The sequence below is a fragment of the Galeopterus variegatus genome, unplaced genomic scaffold, assembly GCF_000696425.1.
Source record: "Galeopterus variegatus unplaced genomic scaffold, G_variegatus-3.0.2 Scaffold2446, whole genome shotgun sequence".
NCBI classification, from domain to species: domain Eukaryota; kingdom Metazoa; phylum Chordata; class Mammalia; order Dermoptera; family Cynocephalidae; genus Galeopterus; species Galeopterus variegatus.
Window position 1 is genome coordinate 163,610 of NW_007728557.1, and position 18,298 is coordinate 181,907.

Consider the following 18,298-nt stretch of genomic DNA (forward strand, 5'->3'; position numbering starts at 1 on the left):
GCCCGTGGCTCACTTGGGAGAGTGTGGTGCTGACAACACCAAGGCCGCGGGTTCAGATCCCTATGTAGGGATGGCCGGTTAGCTCTCTGGGAGAGCGTGGTGCTGATGACATCAAGTCAAGGGTTAAGATCCCCTTACCGGTCATCTTTAAAAAAAGAAAAAAAATCTGTAACACTGACTGTGGACATACTATTTCTTTGTAATGTCAGGTTTTGTTTTATATATTTTGAGACTATATTTTCAGTATCTACAGCACACTATTTTATATCTTCTTGGTGGACTGTTCTTTTTACAAGTAACATATATCTTTCTGTCATTTGATGCTTTTTGTTTAAAATTATCTTTTGATAGATATTAATGGTGCCAGCTTTCTCTTGGTGAATATTTGCAAATTTCTTCCCATACTTTTATTTTTTATTCTTTTTTAAAAGATGACCGGTAAGGGGATGTTAACCCTTGGCTTGGTGTTGTCAGCACCACGCTCAGCCAGTGAGCAAACCGGCCATCCCTATATAGGATCTGAACCCATGGCCTTGGTGTTACCAGCACTGCGCTCTCCCGAGTGAGCCATGGGCCAATCCACCATACTTTTATTTTTTACCTTTTAGTGTTATTTTGAAAACAGCATACAGTCAGATAATTTAGTATCTCTGGCTTTAGAGATAAATTTACATTATTATTACTTGTATATTTTATTTTATATTTCCTATCTATCATATATTCCCTTTGCTTCTTTTTATCTCTGTTCCTGACTTCTATTGGATGAAGTAAATGAATTTTTTTTTTTTTTTTTTTTTTAAAGATGACCGATAAGGGGATCTTAACCCTTTGTCAGCACCATGCTCACCCAGTAAGCTAACCGGCCATCCTTATATGGGATCCGAACCTGGGGCCTTGGTGTTATCAGCACCACACTCTCCCGAGTGAGCCACGGGCGAGCCCGAAGTAAATGAATTTTTAAAATTACCTATTTTTCTTCTACTGATTTGGGAGTTGTGACTTCTATTTCAATATTCTTATTACTTTAGTGGTTACTCCTACATTCAACACACTTATTTAAATACATTTTTTCTTTGGAAGTCTATAAAGTTAATCTGTATTTTCTCCAGTCAAAACAAGGACCTCAGCACACTTTTACACCTTAAATACCATATTATTATTGCTAAAATTTAGTTCCAGCTTTTTAAGCATAAAATTAAAAAAATATTAGTCTTATCAAGTTTTAGCACTTTTTGCTTCTGTATTCCACTTCTTTTTGCATTTATTTTTCTTTTTGCTAAAGAACATCCTTTAGTTCTCTCTTCGCCAAGAGTTTTTGGATTGAGAAGTTAGCCCTTGTGTATCTAAAAATGTCTTTATTTTGCTCTCACTGTATATATAAATCACTATGCAGAATTATCGGGGCATAGTTATTTTTCCACAGTACTTTGAAGATACTACTCTATTTTCTGGCATGTACTGTTGCCAGAGCCTACTGCCAATTTGACTACCGAATCCTTTGTAGATTATCTGTATCTCTACTCAGAATTTAGGACTTTCTCTTTATCATTAATGTCTTATAATTTTACTATCATATAGGTAGTTATAGATTTATCCTGCTTTACACATGGTGGGGTTTTCTATGACAAGGACTCTTACCTTCATTTCTGGAAAAATTCTCAGCTGCAATTATTATTACTGTCTCTTTTTAATTCTTTTTTTTTTCTCCTTTGCAATTCCTAGTGAACATATGTTAGAGTTCCTCAGGTTATCTTTCATGTCTGTCTTCTCTTTCATTTTTTCTAATTCTCTCTAAACTGCATTCTGATTTTCTCAGTTCTATTTTCCAATTCACTAATTTTCTCTTATGCTATAAAAAGTATAACACACAGTCTAACTGTTCTTTTACTTCAATATTTTATTTTTTCATTTCAATACAGTATTTTTCACTTTCAAGATTACTAAATGGTTTTTTCTTACACCTTTCTGTTCTTGTTTTATTTCCTATTATTCTTGTTTTGTGGAATCTAATTTCTTTCATACATATGTTGAGAATTTTAACTTTTTCCTTTTTTTTTGGCAGCTGGCTGGTATGGGATCCAAACCCGTGACCTTTGTGTTATAAGGCTGTGCTCTAAAGAACTGAGCTAAATGGCCAGCCCCCTTTTAACTTATTTTTAAACATTCTTCAGATTGTTCTATCATTTTTCCTCAGGCATAAATTCTCTTATTTATTGGGTCTCTTAGCTGCTTTTCATGTCTAAAATTTTATTGGGTTTTTTGTAATGTTTTGAGGGCTCAATTTTTATGATAATTTAACAATGTGAGTCCCTGTATCTATAAGGCAGTTTCAAGTTGCCTCAGCTTAGATCTGATACGATGCCTACCTTGAACCACACTTTAAGTTGGCAACTCTGGGTTCTCTTTCCTCTGAGGTAGCCCAGTTCTGGATTTTTCCAAGTTATATTTTGAGTAGGTCCCTGTGCTTGCTTGTTTCTGCCAGTCCTTCCTCACCTCTGGTCAGAAGCAAGCAGCTTATTTCTGGCTGCGACACTACTGGGATAAACTGAATTAACCATCCCCCCAATTTGCCAACAGCACAGTGTATTCCTGGTGCTTGGATTCATGCTGAGTGGACAGAATTCTTGCATAAAAACCCTGGTTCCGATTACCTGTCTCCATTCTCAGCTCCCCCACCACATGACTGTCTTCTGTTTCCATTGCTTTTCTCTCCATTACTGGCCCAAAGAAACTTTCTTTCCTGTTTTTAAGTATGACTATTGTAGTGGATTGAGTTATGTCCCCCCAAAATTCACTGAAGCTTGAATTGTCTCCCAAGTGTTATGTATTAGAAACTTAGCCCCACTGTGACTGTTAAGAAGGTGGGGAATCCTATTATGGTAATTGAAAGGTGGAGCCTTGAAGAGGAGATTGGATTGTAGGACCATGCAGTAGTGAGTGGATTAAAAATGGTGGTCAGGGGCCTGGTTCTGAGGGCTTTAAAAGAAGAGGAGAGTCTGTCTTTCTCTCTCTCTCTCTCTCTCTCTGTCTCTGCTCTCTCTGCTTCCACCATCTTGCAATGTGAGACCCCTTGGTCGCTATTGCCACCACCAGATGGACTTTGGACTTCCCAGCCTCAGAAACTGTAAGCAATAAATTGTTTTTCTTTGTAAATCACCCAGTCTCAGGTATTTCTCTTATAGCAATAGCAAAAGGACTAATACAACTATGTATTTTTTAAAAATCTTTAAAAAATATTTAGCCATAATTTCTCTGTTTTGGAATGGGAGGGATAAGTTTTTCTTTGTAAATCACCCAGTCTCAGGTATTTCTCTTATAGCAATAGCAAAAGGACTAATACAACTATGTATTTTTTAAAAATCTTTAAAAAATATTTAGCCATAATTTCTCTGTTTTGGAATGGGAGGGATAAGATTCAGAGTGTACTCACTCTGCCATCTTGTCCTAGAGGTCTCAGAGTAGCTTTCACTTTTAAAATAATAGCAGTTCAATTCTCCTTACTTCACCAGTCTGAAATATTAGTATATATGCCCAAAGTTCAAACTCAAAATCAACCGTAATGAAAGAAAATTTCTATTACTGGAATTTGCTTATATTGAAATAAATAACAGATATACCGGTAAATCAGAAATGGAGGGAAGACAACTTTAAAAAGGCAAGAAACTTGGGTCAGTAGCAGACTTTATTGTAAACCTATGTACAAACTCTACTACTGTTTCCCATAGATGGAATCAGGCTGAGCAAAAGAAGAGGGTACATCCCACAGCACCAGGAAGAGCCAATGCAGCTAGCAGAGTCCTGTAATAAGCACCATTCTGCACTCCTGCACCTGGAAGACAGCCATCATCAGAGTGGAAAGAATACTGTAGTGGGAATGCAGAACTGTTCTAGTTAATTCTCTATCACTAAGTCATGGTACAGCTTAGGTTAAACCATGGCCCCTTTTTGGACCCCAGGTTTTTTACCTGTAAAATAAGGGAGCTAGGTTAGAATAGCTTCTAAAGTACCTTCCAGAAATAATTTTCTATGACCTCAACAGTTTAGTACTTTATAAATAGGCTGAGTCCTCCATTCTTCAGTTTGCTGAGTAAATTACTTGCCAGTTAAAGGAAAACAAAACAAAACATGAATTTCTGAAATCAGTCTTCAAATCAAATAGAAGTCAGAATCACTAGAAGCATGCTTTTGTTTGATAAACACTCTTTAATGGAACAGCCTGGTGGCGAGATGAAGTTTCTGTGCGGCTGTAGACACAATCTAAGTTTTAAATAGAAATAGCAAACCAACCCAGACCTAAACAAAAACCCTACACACAAGTCCCAGACACAGCAAAAGTTAAGATGTCTTTTCTACAAATACGTCTGTTTCTGACAGCTGAGATGACCAAAAACCCCCCAAAACCCAACCAACCAACCAAATAAAAAAACATTTTAAACAGATGATATCAAAGTGTACAGAAAGAAAAAACTAAGAAACATGCAGCAAAGGTACAGGATGTGAGAAATCTGACCCTGTGCACTGCAAAGGCTATCCAACTAGAAATTTCATGTGAACAGAATTGTAGAAAAGAGAATGAGAAAGGAAAGGGTAATATTAGAGCTCTCCTAAATAGAAGGAAGAGTGGATTAGGAATAAAAAAACTGGGTTGAGGTGGCAAAGAAAACTTAAGAATAAATCTCAGAGCTTTGACTACGGGTCCCAATGAGAATTTATATGAACTATTTAATTTTGCCACAATTCAGTTAAAACCCAACCTGATTCAGACTTTACAGGTCTGAAGGATGATGGAGAAAAAGCCCGTATCTAGCCATAATGCCAAGCAGACTTCAGATAACTTCCTAAAGAGATACTGTTTTCTAAAAAACAACATTCATTGAAAAGCATCATACCAGCTACATCGCTATACATGTAGACATGGACTATATTAGGGGTAGGTGTCTAGCAGATTTCTATCTACTATTCAATACTTCCATCACAGCTGAAATAGGCAACCAGACAGGAGGGAGGGGTGAGGTTCTCTGACAAAATGCCTGTTCAGTTCATGGAAAGGCCACTGAGCAGTCCTCACTTTCATGCAAATCTTCACTTTTTGTAACTTTGTCTTACCAAAGCATTTTAAAAAATTATACAAATAACAAGGGCTCGTTAACGAAAATACAGAAAATAAAAGTAGAAAAAAATCTGTCACATTTAGTTTCACCAAAGAAACACAAACACTAACACTTTGCTGACTTTTCTCCCTGGTCTTTTTACATGGGACTAAGTGTCCTCTACTCCCCATAATTGTAATCATATTACATACATAATTTCGTATCTACTTCATTCAGTAATATTTCATCATAGGCATTTATCCAGGTTGTTACACTATCTTTGTAACTAATTTTTAAATGGCTGCCTTATATTCCACTCTATTCCAAGGGAACATCCTAAATGACTAATAGGTGGGGAATGGTAAAGCAAACTATGATTCATGATATTCCATTGCATGGATGGAATCATAGTTTACTTAACTACTGTCAGAATACTAGCCAGTTAGGTTGTTTCCAATTTTTCCCCTACTATAAATAGCTAAATGGACTAAATCTATTTTGTTCAGTAGTGCCTAACAGCCTTCTACATAGTAGGCACTCAATATTTGTTGAATGAATAAATGTTTATAGGACTACATATATAAAATATACCTTGTGATAAAAATTTTTGTGCATAAACCTTTTTTAAAAACATATATAGGTTATCACCAAACCAAAGGTCACCTAGGTTTTCTAACAAATGCATCTTTTCATTGTGATAAAATATAACATTTACCATTTTTATTATTATTATTTTTTTTTTTTTTTCGTGTCCGGCAACGGATCGCAACCCCCAGTGTCGCGCCCGTACTGGACCGGGACCGGCAACGGGATCGCAACCCTCGGTGTTGCGCCCACACCTCGCTCAGCCAGTGAGCGGGAACCGGTCTGTATGTGGGATCCGAACCCTCGGCGGGAGTGCTGCCGCGCTCCCAAGCGGCGCACTGTAGCAGTGCGCCACCGGGCCGGCCCTACCATTTTTATTATTTTGAAGTATACAGTTCAATGGCATTAAGTGCATTCATTCACACTGTTGTGCATCTAATAAATGTATTTATAAAAATTAATAAAAATATTTAGGACTATCTCCTAGAGATAGATTTCCATAAGTGGAAATTCTGAATCAATTTGGGACTTTTGATAGTTTGGCAATTTGCTTCCCCAAAAGGAATTATTAATTTGTGTTCTCAACAGTAAAATATGAAAAGGCCAATTTCATTATATTCACACCTACATTGGGCATTATTTTTCAAAGTTTTTGCCTATATGATTGAAGGAAAAAACCATACTTCATTGTAATTTTAATTTAGTTTTAAATCCTAGTGAGGTTGCATACTTTCTGTCATGTTTGTTAACTGTCTATTTTGAAATAGTTTTGTAATAATCATTACTATCGAAATCAAATTTATTCTTTGAAGCTCAGTTGTAGGTTACAGTAAAAACACACATACAGGGCCAGCCTGTGGCTCACTCGGGAGAGTGCAGTGCTGACAACACCAAGGCCACGGGTTCGGATCCTATATAGGGATGGCCGGTTCGCTCACTGGCTGAGCGCGGTGCTGACCACACCAAGCCAAGGGTTAAGATCTCCTTACCAGTCATCTTTAAAAAACACACACACACACACAAAATTTTCAAGAAGTAAATTCTGGAAGAAACTTTCTTTAAGGAACTAACCTAAATGGATATGTGGAACTGCTTATTCATATATCAACTCTGGTATATACTACACTGTGCTTTTTTAATAGTGAAGTAGAAAGCTAGTTAAGCTGAAAATCTAGATTCCTATTTTATTTTTATTTGCTTTACTATATAATATATTTAATATATATTTATTTGCTTTATCCAATAATATATAAAAATAAGTTTAAAATTACAATAAAGTGACTGACCAGTTAGCTCAGTTGGCTAGAGTCCATCCTTGTAACACCAACGCCTGGTTCCCCATACTGGCCAGCTGCCAAAAAAAAAAATTTTTTTTTTTTTTTTTTTTTACAATAAAGTATTGTTACTGGGCCGAGCCCGTGGCGCACTCGGGAGAGTGTGGCGCTGGGAGCGCAGCAGCACTCCCGCTGTGGGATGACTGGTGCGCTCACAGCGCTCACTGGCTGAGCGCGGTGTGGCCGGTCTCAAAAAGGACAAAAAAAAAAAAGTATTGTTACTAATAGTTAAAAAAAAAAAAAGTTGAAAGCTAGAACTCTCAGTTCCTTTTTCCTGATACTTATCTGTTATACAGTTTTGTTTTATTTGTGATATTTTTCTGGGGTGATGATATAATTGAGGAGAAAGAGAAGCTAGAAGGAAAAGGTTCCTGTAATGATTCTTCTAATTTTTTTTTTTTTTTTTTTCTGACCGGTAAGGGGTTCATAACCCTCGGCACGGTGTGGTCCGCACCACGCTCAGCCACTGAGCGCACCGGCCATCCCTATATAGGATCCGAACCCGTGGCCTCGGCGCTACCAGCGCCACACTCTCCCAAGTGAGTCACGGGGCCGGCCCTAATACTTTTCTTTTTGGAAACCATTCTAGATTAACTCAGAAACTCTAAGGGCTATTTCCCACAACTGCACTCTGTAAAAACTTCTTTAGAGAAAATAATCTTGGGGTGGCTTAGCAGAACTTTGTCAATTCTGAATTTGGCTTTCTCTTTGAAAGCATTCTCTCTGAAAGCATTGTAAACAAGTAAGCTAGACACAGAAAAGGCAGAAGCTTGCTCAGAGAAAAAACATAGTTCTATGTAACATTAACCCAGTAATGAGAACCTGACAAAGAATGACAATCACACATCACTAACTAATCCAACAACTCCTTTCATAATTGTTAGGAAATGCTCCTGAGGCGGAATATAATTGCTTTTCATTCCTTTAAGATATGCTTGCAGAAAAATATAAGAATGTTAATCTACCATCCATTCACAACAAGAAGAGAAAGCAGAAACGTGGAATAAGGATTGCTGGGGGAAGCAATTCAGAGTAGAGCATGGAATCAGTCAGTTACCACTATGGGCCAAATAATGTGATGATTAGATCTGTTTGAACTCTTTAAGCCTTTGTGAAGATTATTATTATTATTATTTTACACAGCAAACTATCTTGTAGCTCTTCCCACAAAGCAAGTGGCTACTAACCAAAGGCTATTATTAACCCTCAGAGAATCAACCAAAATCACTGCATGCAGATGAGTCACAAAGAGAAGACACCATTTCCTTGGTGCTCCCAGCCCCACTCCACTGAACGGCTGTCACAAGTCAGCAGCGTCTCCATGCTGCCAAATCCACGGGATGCTCTCCAGTTCTCAGACTACTGGATGTGATTACAGAGGACGGTTGGTAGCTACATTTTGTCTTTCCAGTACTTTATCCCTTTTTCTTCTTTTGGTAACAGAATCCCTATTTCCTGTGGGGAACCTATTCCATGTAGCTGACCTTCTTTTAATTAATCCTACCCCCACAACAAGTGGTAGCTGTTGCTGCTGCTTCTTCATCATTATCATTGCCACTGTCATTATCATCACCATGGTGGCTAATGTTTATTGAGCAGTTACTATGTGCCAGACACTGTTCTGTCAACTTTATACATATTATTCCATTTAAAGAATGACCTATGTGATAGGTACTATTAATTCTCCTATTTTAGCTCAGTTGGTTACAGCACGATGCTGATAATGCCAAGGTCCAGGGTTCAATCCCTGTACAGGCCAGACCCCTGCAAAATTCTCCCACTTCAGAGTTGAGGAAACTAAGGAAGAGTATATAATTTGCCCAGGGTTACACAGTAAGCAGCCGAGCAGACATCTGAACTCAACTTGGTTCCAGAGTTCAGGCTCTTAACCACTATACCTCTTCTGCCTCTTAATTCAGTCTCATCTAATCTCTGTCTACAAAAATTGGTTCAGGGAAGTTCACTGACCCAAGCAAGGTCAATCAGATACATAGGAACTAGGATAGCGAAGGTCTTTTTTTCTCTGCAATCTACGTGAAGACTGATGACAAAGTTTCAGCTTCCTAGATTTAGCTATGCCTGAAGCCAGGCCAGGATCAATATGCAGATATCCCAGTTACCTTTTTGCTTAAACTATATGAAGTTAAGTTGTTGTCACATAAAGTCTTTGAAACTTTTCACTCCCTTGTTTGGAGGAACACTATTCTTTCCTGGCTCTTTTCCTTCTTCTCTGACCTTTTCCTTACAGATCTCTTTCATTATTTCTGTCCTCCTCTGCCTATCCCCCCTTAAACACTGGCATGCCCAAGGCTCTGTTCTAAACTGCCTACTTTTTCACAGCAGCAGCCCTCCTTAGCACCCCACAACCATTCTGATAGGCCTCCCCTCAGGAACGTGCTCCTTCTGCCTGCCCCTGCTTCAGAATCACTGTGACACTGAGCCACAGTTACTCATGTGAGTGATTCATATCCCTCAGAATACTGGGGAAGAAGAAGAGTTGAGAATCACAGCTCAATAAGTTAACTTTAGAAAATATAATCTTTTTCATAGCTTAAAAAGATCAGCAGGTTGATGCCTTCCAAATCTTTATCTCTAGCCCTGGAACATCCCCATATTTCGGGCTCATGGTATCTAATTGCCTATTGGACATTTAGTTACCTATGCCTGATAGGTACCTCAAAGTCAGCATGACAAAAACAAAATGATTATCCTCATCCCCAAACATATTCTTCCTTCTGAATTCCCAATCTCATTAGTGGCATATTATCCACACAGTCATTACAATCAGAAACATGAGTATCATTAATTAAATTGGTCTCCAAACATTCATAGAAAACATACCTAAAAACTAAGTATCCTGCTAGATGCTGGAAGCAAAATAAGGAACAAGAAACAAACCCTACCTTTAAGGAGTTTGGTTTAATTGGCAAAAACAACATGGCATAATTATCACTGTGTATTAAAGATAAATTTAACATCCTGAGAGAAATCTAACCTGGTCTAGGGAGAGGTCAAAGGAAGGCTTCTCAGAGGAGGTGGAGCCTAACTTAAAACATAAATATGTGTTTAAAAAGGGAGTGGGAGAGGCAGTAAAGCAAGAGAAAGAAAATTCTAGGGAATGGGAATAATATGTGTGAAAGCTTAAAGATAGGGGGGCAAAAAGGGTTGGTAAAGTACCATCATACTAGTCATTTTCATTTATTAAAAACTTACTAAAGCTTGGCCCTGTGCCGATCACTTTAAATACATTATTATTGCTCTTTCTTATATGAAGCCTACAAAATAGGGATAACAATCCCATTTTACAGGTTAAAAAACTTTCAGAGTTTAGAGAAGTTAATCTCATTTTTATACATTAAAGAACTTTTGGAGTTCAGAGAGGTTAAATTACTTTTTCGTGACCACACAGCTAATAAGAGATGGAACCACCTTTGAACCTAGGTCTTCTGGCACAAAGCAAATACTATCTCTACCAGTCCATGCATCCTCTCAGCCACCCCAGACTCCTCTAAGCTGGCCCTGTTGCCATTGTCCTTCCCGCAACACATACTGCTGGAGAATAGGTACAAACAAGTGCCCTCTCCGTAGGCCTCAAAAAAGCAGTGTTGACACTTCACAAGAGCCAGCAAGTAGCTAAACTGGACACTTGGAGAAATGAGAAACTTAATATTTAGTCACCACAGACAGCCCCATGACTCATCAGTTTGGCATACTGCTTTTGAAGCACCCCAAAATCCTAAGTAAAATGCCATCTTGAAGTACCAGATATTTAGGGCCAGCCCGTGGCTCACTTGGGAGAGTGTGATGCTGATAACACCAAGGCCAAGGGTTCGGATCCCTATACAGGGATGGCCGGTTAGCTCACTTGGGAGAGCGTGGTGCTGACAACACCAAGTCAAGGATTAAGATCCCCTTACCGGTCATCTTTAAAAAAAAAAAAAAGTATCAGATATTTTACTTGGTGATATAATATCTAAACGTGTTATTTTCCTCTTAAAATGCTTCTATCACCTGAAAAAACAAGAGCTATAAGCTCGAAGACCATAATAAGTATTTTAGTGTGAACTATTAATTTATCAGTGTGTTTATAAAATGTCCCTTTCCCCTCAGCACCAATAACACTGGCATAGTTTAAGGCATAAGCGCTCAGGTTGAAAGAAAGCATAAAAAATTTTTTTTAAATCATAAAAAACATTATGAATTTTTAAAAGCCCACACGCTGTTACAGCACACCTAAGTGAACACTTATGTACCTTAAAGTACCATATTTGGATACAAAACTATGGTTTCTTTATGAAGAGGTTCATGTCACTAAATGCCTGCTATCTGATTCTTGAACTTGCTTGATGGAAAACTGAGATGGTATGAAGAAAAATTAAAACTTGTAGGTTGTAAGCATTGATCTTTACATTTTCACTCCATCTATCTCCTACCTTTGAGGTCCTACCAAAATAACACTTTTAAAGGCAACATCTGTTAGTGCCTCAAGCACAACATTCCTGCTGTGGCAAATACATAAACACTCCATTTGCTGAAAAAGGGCTTCGAATCCCACACTAAGCTTTCTACCTCAATCGTGGGGCTAGAACTCTAACATTAGTTAAGCTTAAGCCATGGTTAAGGCTCTCCAGCCATGCTATCAACAGAAGAAATGAATGCTTTTGTAACCAAGGTAACCCTTAGACTTCAACTGGAAAGGGAACAATTATTCCAGGAGGCTGTCTGTGATCAAAGCCATCACAGGACTGACTACTTTGATAAAAGAGTTGAACCCAAGTGCTTTGAAGACAACCTTATGAAATTGTCATCACAGTAATGATGGGGTCCCAGGAATGCTCAAGTTGAAAATGATCTTTTACTCAAGAATGTCATTAGTTGGTCCTTAGCATGTTTTTAAAAAAAGAAAAACTTTGGAAAAACACCAGCGGGAAATTCACCAGAATGTTAACAATGATTTTTTCTGAATAGTATGGTTATGGACAATTTCTTCTTATTTTTTATATCAGGAACAACCCCCTTTTCATAACAAATGTTTTTAACACCCCCCAACTTTACTATCCTGAAATGAAATTCACTGATATAAAACTTACCTAAAATCATAAAAAATAATAACATCATATGAAGAAATAAAAGCAAAGCAATTTATAATGAAATATATATATTAATGTGTTAATTCTTGGGCCTGTAACACTAGAAGGCACAATGAAGTAGTCAGAGGTTTGGACACATCATAAAATCATCACAGATTCTAGAGGTCAAATGCAGACCTATAGAGTATGTTGTGTAATGTCACCTTTATACAAGTTGCATTGCTGTCAGGGATGAGTAAAACTAAGTACAGTTTCTCCTCACCTTGCGTGGTAGTTGAATTTTTAGAACTGCCCCCTCTGCAACTGAATTTATACATAAAATACAGTTTGTTTTTCGACTCAGATAACAGATAGGTTTTCATCTATGACTGTCCAAGGATATAGTCAGAAGTGAAGCAAGCTTCAGGACAACTGTTTGATAGGGTACACCTTAGGATATTTAACATCTCTAGCCCCTTCCACTAATTGCACATAGAACATCCTCACTTTGTCCCCTGAAAGCACCCCCATGAATTTTTACAACCTCCTTTAAAAATGCTCCTGCTGCTTTTGAGAGCCACTGCTTTATACTTTTCTATACTTCATAAATTTTCTTTAATGAAATGCATTACTTTTTATAATCATGAAAAAAAAAAAAAAAAACTTCTCAGCAGAGCTTCAAGCTCATCCCATTGTCATTCCAACAAAATGACATAAATTCACAGGTCACTAAAACTAATATCTTGAAGGCAGGTGGAGGCAGAAGCAAATCAGAAGAAAATAAAAGGTCAAGAGGTTAACTATATTATCCTTAGTAGGTGGATAAACCTTCCACATCCTTGGATAAGATGTTTGAGTGAAGATGTTTGAATGAGATGTTATAGTTGCCTTGAAGGTCAACTTATTCTATCTTAAAAAAGATTTCTGGTTAAAGCAGAATCCACTGATGTAACGGGACATTGGGTCCAAAAATTACAGGGTCTCAAAGGAATACATGTGAGTTTTGATTACTGAGATTTCCTTGGCAACGGCACGACCTAAAATTAATAGTCTATAAAAGGAAGATGCCAAAAGAAATTTTGTTCTTAAGATGGTTTATACAACTTAGGCTAGAGCAAGGCATGACCCATATAGAGAAAAATCACAGCATCTGCAATATTTTAAGAAATTACAGTTGTTAGAGCAAGAGCAAATGTACAGTGACAGGAAAGATCCTTCCAGGCCAATGCAGAATGAACCCCTAGAGAGGATTCTTCAGTGCACCCTGAGTAACAGGCAGCTTTCCACACACAGAGTTCACTAGCTGCCTTTTCTCAGTCTCCATCTCCTTCCCTGGAACTGCCCATTGTCATCAACTGTACAAATCCAGCATAGCTTGCTTTTCTACAAGTGGAATACCTGCCAACTCCCAGAGGCTGGCGACAACAGGACTGCTTATGACAGCCATTGCTTATTATATCTATCCATATTTTTTATATCCTTATGAACATTATCATGTTAACAAATCTCTCAGATTTCTCAAACTCCTCTCATTCTGGGAACAAGCTACCTACCTTTTCCTTTTCAATAGAGGCTTGCTCAAAAAAAAAAAAAAAAGATTATGGTTGTTACATGCTATACTGCAAAAAACATTACTACATAAATAACTAACTCTATCTGATAGCTCACCTACCATGTCTTTATACTTAGGCAAACTGTTGTTCTATCTCAACAGTGCAGTCTTGTCTGGGAAATACCTTACCATATTAGGCAATCAGGCCCCAGAGACAGGAGAAAGCAAAACAGAGCTAGGATTTTACCTAAAAGGAGATTGGCAAAGATATTGCCCAGTGTTAGAGAGCAGACAGAAAAGTGCTGAATACTCTCCAGCAGATAAAGAGGCTTCGTAAAATTAAGTAACAAGATTAAAAAATACTGCTTGAGAGAAAAGATCCAGAAAATAGCCAGAAGCAAAGTTGCAAATAATTAGAGAAATAGGGGCTGTTATTTACTCAAAGAATGAAGGTAAGAGAAAAACAGTAAAGAATCTATGAAACAAGAACTGTTGGAAACACTGGAAGAGAAGCATAAATGGGAGGGGTAATTTAGACATAAAAATGAAAGCCTGCTTGATTGAAAGAAAAATTTGTAGGGACTTGATTTGATGAGGTGCTCAAAGGGTTCTGAGCAAAGAATGGAGGTAAAAGAAAAATAGTAAAGATCTATGAAACAAGAACTGTTGAAACACTTAGTCCTTGCTCCTTACCTTTCCACTAGTTTATTTCCCTTACTTCAACAATCTCTTTTAAAACATATTCCTCAAAATTCCTCAGGTACATGTCACAACATATGTTGAAGCTATGGAGGACTCTGGACTACATCTCTGACTCTCCAAATAATCCATAGTTTAAGGATAAATTAATAAATAACTTCAAAATCACAAGGTCCTAAAGCCAATGAAAATATTCCAAAAGCCTTACTCTCATCCAGACTTAAAAACCTATAGACTAATAAATAAATAAATAAAAGTAATCGAATCTGAGAAAAAAACCGATAGATTTAGAAAATAATTTAAATGAATCTCAATCACCTCCAATTATTTAAATGTATTAGCTCATTGTCATTTCACACCTCTAAGAAGTAGATACTATCATTATCCCCACTTTACAGATGAGGAAACTGAGGCATAGAGAGGTTAAATAATTTATCCAAAGTAGTTATGTGCTCAGGCTGGGGTTTAAACCAGGGATTCTAGCTCCTGGGTCTGCACTCTTAAATGCTATGCTATATTGCTTATCATAACAGTATATGACATATAACAGGTATAAAGTTTCAACTGAAGGTAGCTCAATAGTAGTGGACTACGAATACAATTATGTGATCCTGGCAAGCTACTTAATCTCTCTGGGGCTCAGTTGTTATCTTTAAAATGAGAAGGTTAACTGGATGGCCTTTAAAGTCTCTTTTGGCTATAAATTTCAATCTATAATTGCCGTTATAGCCATCACAGAGGTAAATCAGATTTTAGTATACAATAGCACCTAGATATAAAAATGCCTTTCTTTTTTCAAAGAAAGCTTCTCTTTAACTAAAATGGAAGTGCTAGTTATTCAAAGATGTACTAGAACTGAGGAAAATCAGGCAAAGCAAAGGGGATCGAGAGGTAAGTCACCTTAACAGAACATTTGCAGCTGTGGTTAATCAACAGAATCCCTCTCATGTAACAAAAACATTCTTATGACATCCCTGGATTTCAAAAGCCTCTAGAATAGGTCTGCAGAGAGGTAGCATTTCTGTTTCAAAAGAAGTCAGGATGCTATGGGATCTCAACCTCTCCTACACCACTGCATGGCCCTTTTATTATAAATTGACCAAGCAGATTACATGGGTAATATCCCTACGTAAGTTGAGAAAAAGTGGTAAAACAAACAATAACAAAACTACCTATTGTTCTGTGTGTTTTATTTGATTTTGTTTTGGAAAAGGAGGAAACTGCATTCATATTCTTAGAGTCAAGTGCTAGGGTTCCTCTTCTCCTTTGCTGGTTCTTCCCCTTCTATTCACTTTGAACTTTGGGGTACCCCAGGGCTCTGTCTTTGGTCCTCTTCTCAGTCTACATTCATTCTCTTGGTAATTGCATCCAATCTCATGGTTTTAAATACAATCTATATGTTTACTGACATTCAAGTTTATATATCCAGCCTGGACCTCTCACCTGAACTCCAGATTCCTACATCCAACTGTCCTCTTGACATTTCCACGTGGAAATACGTCAATCAGACCTACTAAATTCAATGCTTGTAAAATTAATTCCTGCTCTTCCACCACTAAATCTATTCTTCCCATAGTATTTTCCATCTCAGTTAATGAAAACTACACCCTTGCAGTTGCCTTAGCTAAAAGCCGTGGTGTCAACTATTACCCTCTCTGTTTTCTCACCCTATATCCAAGCCAACAGCAAATCTCGTTGGTTCTAACTTCAAAATATATCTTGAATATGACAACTTCTCAGCATCTTTACTGCCTGCTATCACCCTGGTCCAAACCACTATCAGTTTTTCCCTGGATTACTATAATAGCCTCTTAACTGATGTCCCTGCTTGCACCAATGTCCTCAGAGCATATTCTTCAAAATAGGAGGCAGAGTGACCCTTTAAAACGTAAGTATAATTATGTCACTCTCTGCTCAAAACTCTGTAATGGCTACCCACATACTCAGATCAAAAGCCAAAGTTCTTACAGTAACTGATAACACGTACGAACTAGGTATGCTATCTGGCCCTCTTGCTCATTCTGTTCTAGCCACATTTTTTTTTTTACCTGTCCACAAGCATGTAGGGCACACCCTGCCCCAGGGTCTTTGCAACTGCTGTTCCTCTGCCTGTAACACTCTACCCCCATATATCCACATGGCTTCCTACCTTCTTTTAAGTCTAGACTCAAATGATGCTTTCTCAGTGAGGCCTATCCTGAATACCCTACTTATAACATCAGCCTTCTATCCACATTGGCTCTTCTGATTCTTTCTTCCCTTACTTATATGATTTCTCCATAGCATTTGTCACCTTTAACATATTATTTACTTTACACATTTATCTTATTTATTGTCTGTCTCTCTCACTAGAATGTAAACTCCACAAGAGTGGGGCTTTTTATTCACTGTTGTATCCCCAGAATCTAGAAAAGTGCATGACCATTGTAAGCACTTAAAAGCACTTGTTGAATGAATAAATGGGAAGATTCTTGTAAAAGGGAAGGCAGGACAAAATAGAAAATGCATTTAGTGGCTTTTGGTATTAGAGACATTTCTAGGGCATTTATTTTCTGTTAAAGTTCAAAACCAAGCTTTGCCAGCAACTTTCAATTGTGTTCTCTCTTTTATTTAGTTTGAAAACCTTACATTTAATTGCTTATCCTTTTTAGAACACTTTACCAACAGATCTCTCTACTAGCATACCACAAGTTATCTAAGGCAGGTACCTTTATTTTTTTTATTTTTTTATTTTTTAAAAAAAGATGACCGGTAAGGGGATTTCAACCCTTGGCTTGGTGTTGTCAGCACCACGCTCAGCCAGTGAGCCACCTGGCCATCCCTACATAGGATCCAAACCCATGGCCTTGGTGTTATCAGCACCGCACTCTCCCGAGTGAGCCATGGGCCGGCCCCAGGCAGGTACCTTTATATCCATGAATTAATAATTCCTGATTGATATCTCCTTTACCAATGAATTCTTTTTTTTTTTTTTTGTCTTTTTTCGTGTCTGGCAACGGATCGCAACCCTCAGTGTCGCCCCGTACCGGACCAGGACCGGCAACGGGATCGCAACCCTCGGTGCTGCCCCCGCGCCTCGCTCAGCCAGTGAGCGGGAACCAGTCTGTATGTGGGATCCGAACCCTCGGCGGGAGCGCCACCGCGCTTCCCAAGCAGCGCACTAGCACAGTGCGCCACCGGGCCGGCCCTACCAATGAATTCTGAGAGATGATTAGTAATCCGGATCTACTGGTTCCATTCCGGACTGGGACAACTACATTGCTAACTTTTGAAGGTAGGTTTCAATGTTCAGATTAAGTGCCACCTGATTTGCCCCAAAGCAACTGGGATTCTAGGGGGAAAAAATAGAAGCAGGGAAATTCTTACTTCCTGACAGACAAAACTACCCACCTATGTCAAGGATAGCAGAAGAATGCTGACGCTCTACCCACTGAATCTTGATACTCTGAGTAGGCTTTTAAGTTGTCCTTCAAGAAGACGTTCCTTCACTCAAGGAGGTGAGATGCTACTAGCAAGTCAATTCGAACATGTAACCTGCTGAGTAAAAAAACCAAATGGATGAATAGGGAATGGAAAAGGATATAAGCCTTAATTTCAGGTCCGCTTCACTGCAGTCAAATAAAAAGGCTCCCCAATGCAGGATACAGGGTGCTCATCTAGCAGAGATTTCGTGTCCCCAAATAATTCTTAACCTCTTTGGGGCTCAGTTTTATTAACTGTGAAATGAGGTTCTAACCCAAGTTATCTCTAAATTGGGAGGCAAGCACACAGTTACTGCATTGAATCGGGTTCTACAATTCCTTTAAAACACAAGCAATTTGTCTACTGCTCAGCTTCTTTAGGGCATCATTCCACTCGTTCACCAACATCTTATCTGTTGACCACTTGTGCCCTCTAGTGATAAATTCAATTATACAACAGGATTGGCTCGGGAAACAATCCGCTATAGAGGAGTAAATGGAGGAAACA

The 18,298-nt window shown here is 38.2% G+C and overlaps 1 protein-coding gene across 2 annotated transcripts in view; it reads right to left on the reverse strand.

The window, feature by feature from the left end:
• PPP1R12B (protein phosphatase 1, regulatory subunit 12B) overlaps positions 1 to 18,298 on the reverse strand; it is a 168,253-nt gene that overhangs the window by 66,407 nt on the left and 83,548 nt on the right. Inside the window, exon 18 of one of the 2 annotated variants that reach the window (XM_008581731.1) lies at positions 17,784 to 17,866. The exons of the other annotated variant lie outside the window; for it this stretch is intronic. Within the exon in view, the coding sequence (XP_008579953.1) occupies positions 17,846 to 17,866 (21 nt within the window). The 3' untranslated portion in view covers positions 17,784 to 17,845. Of the gene's footprint in view, positions 1 to 17,783; positions 17,867 to 18,298 lie in introns of those variants that run through there. 2 annotated transcript variants of the gene reach the window in all.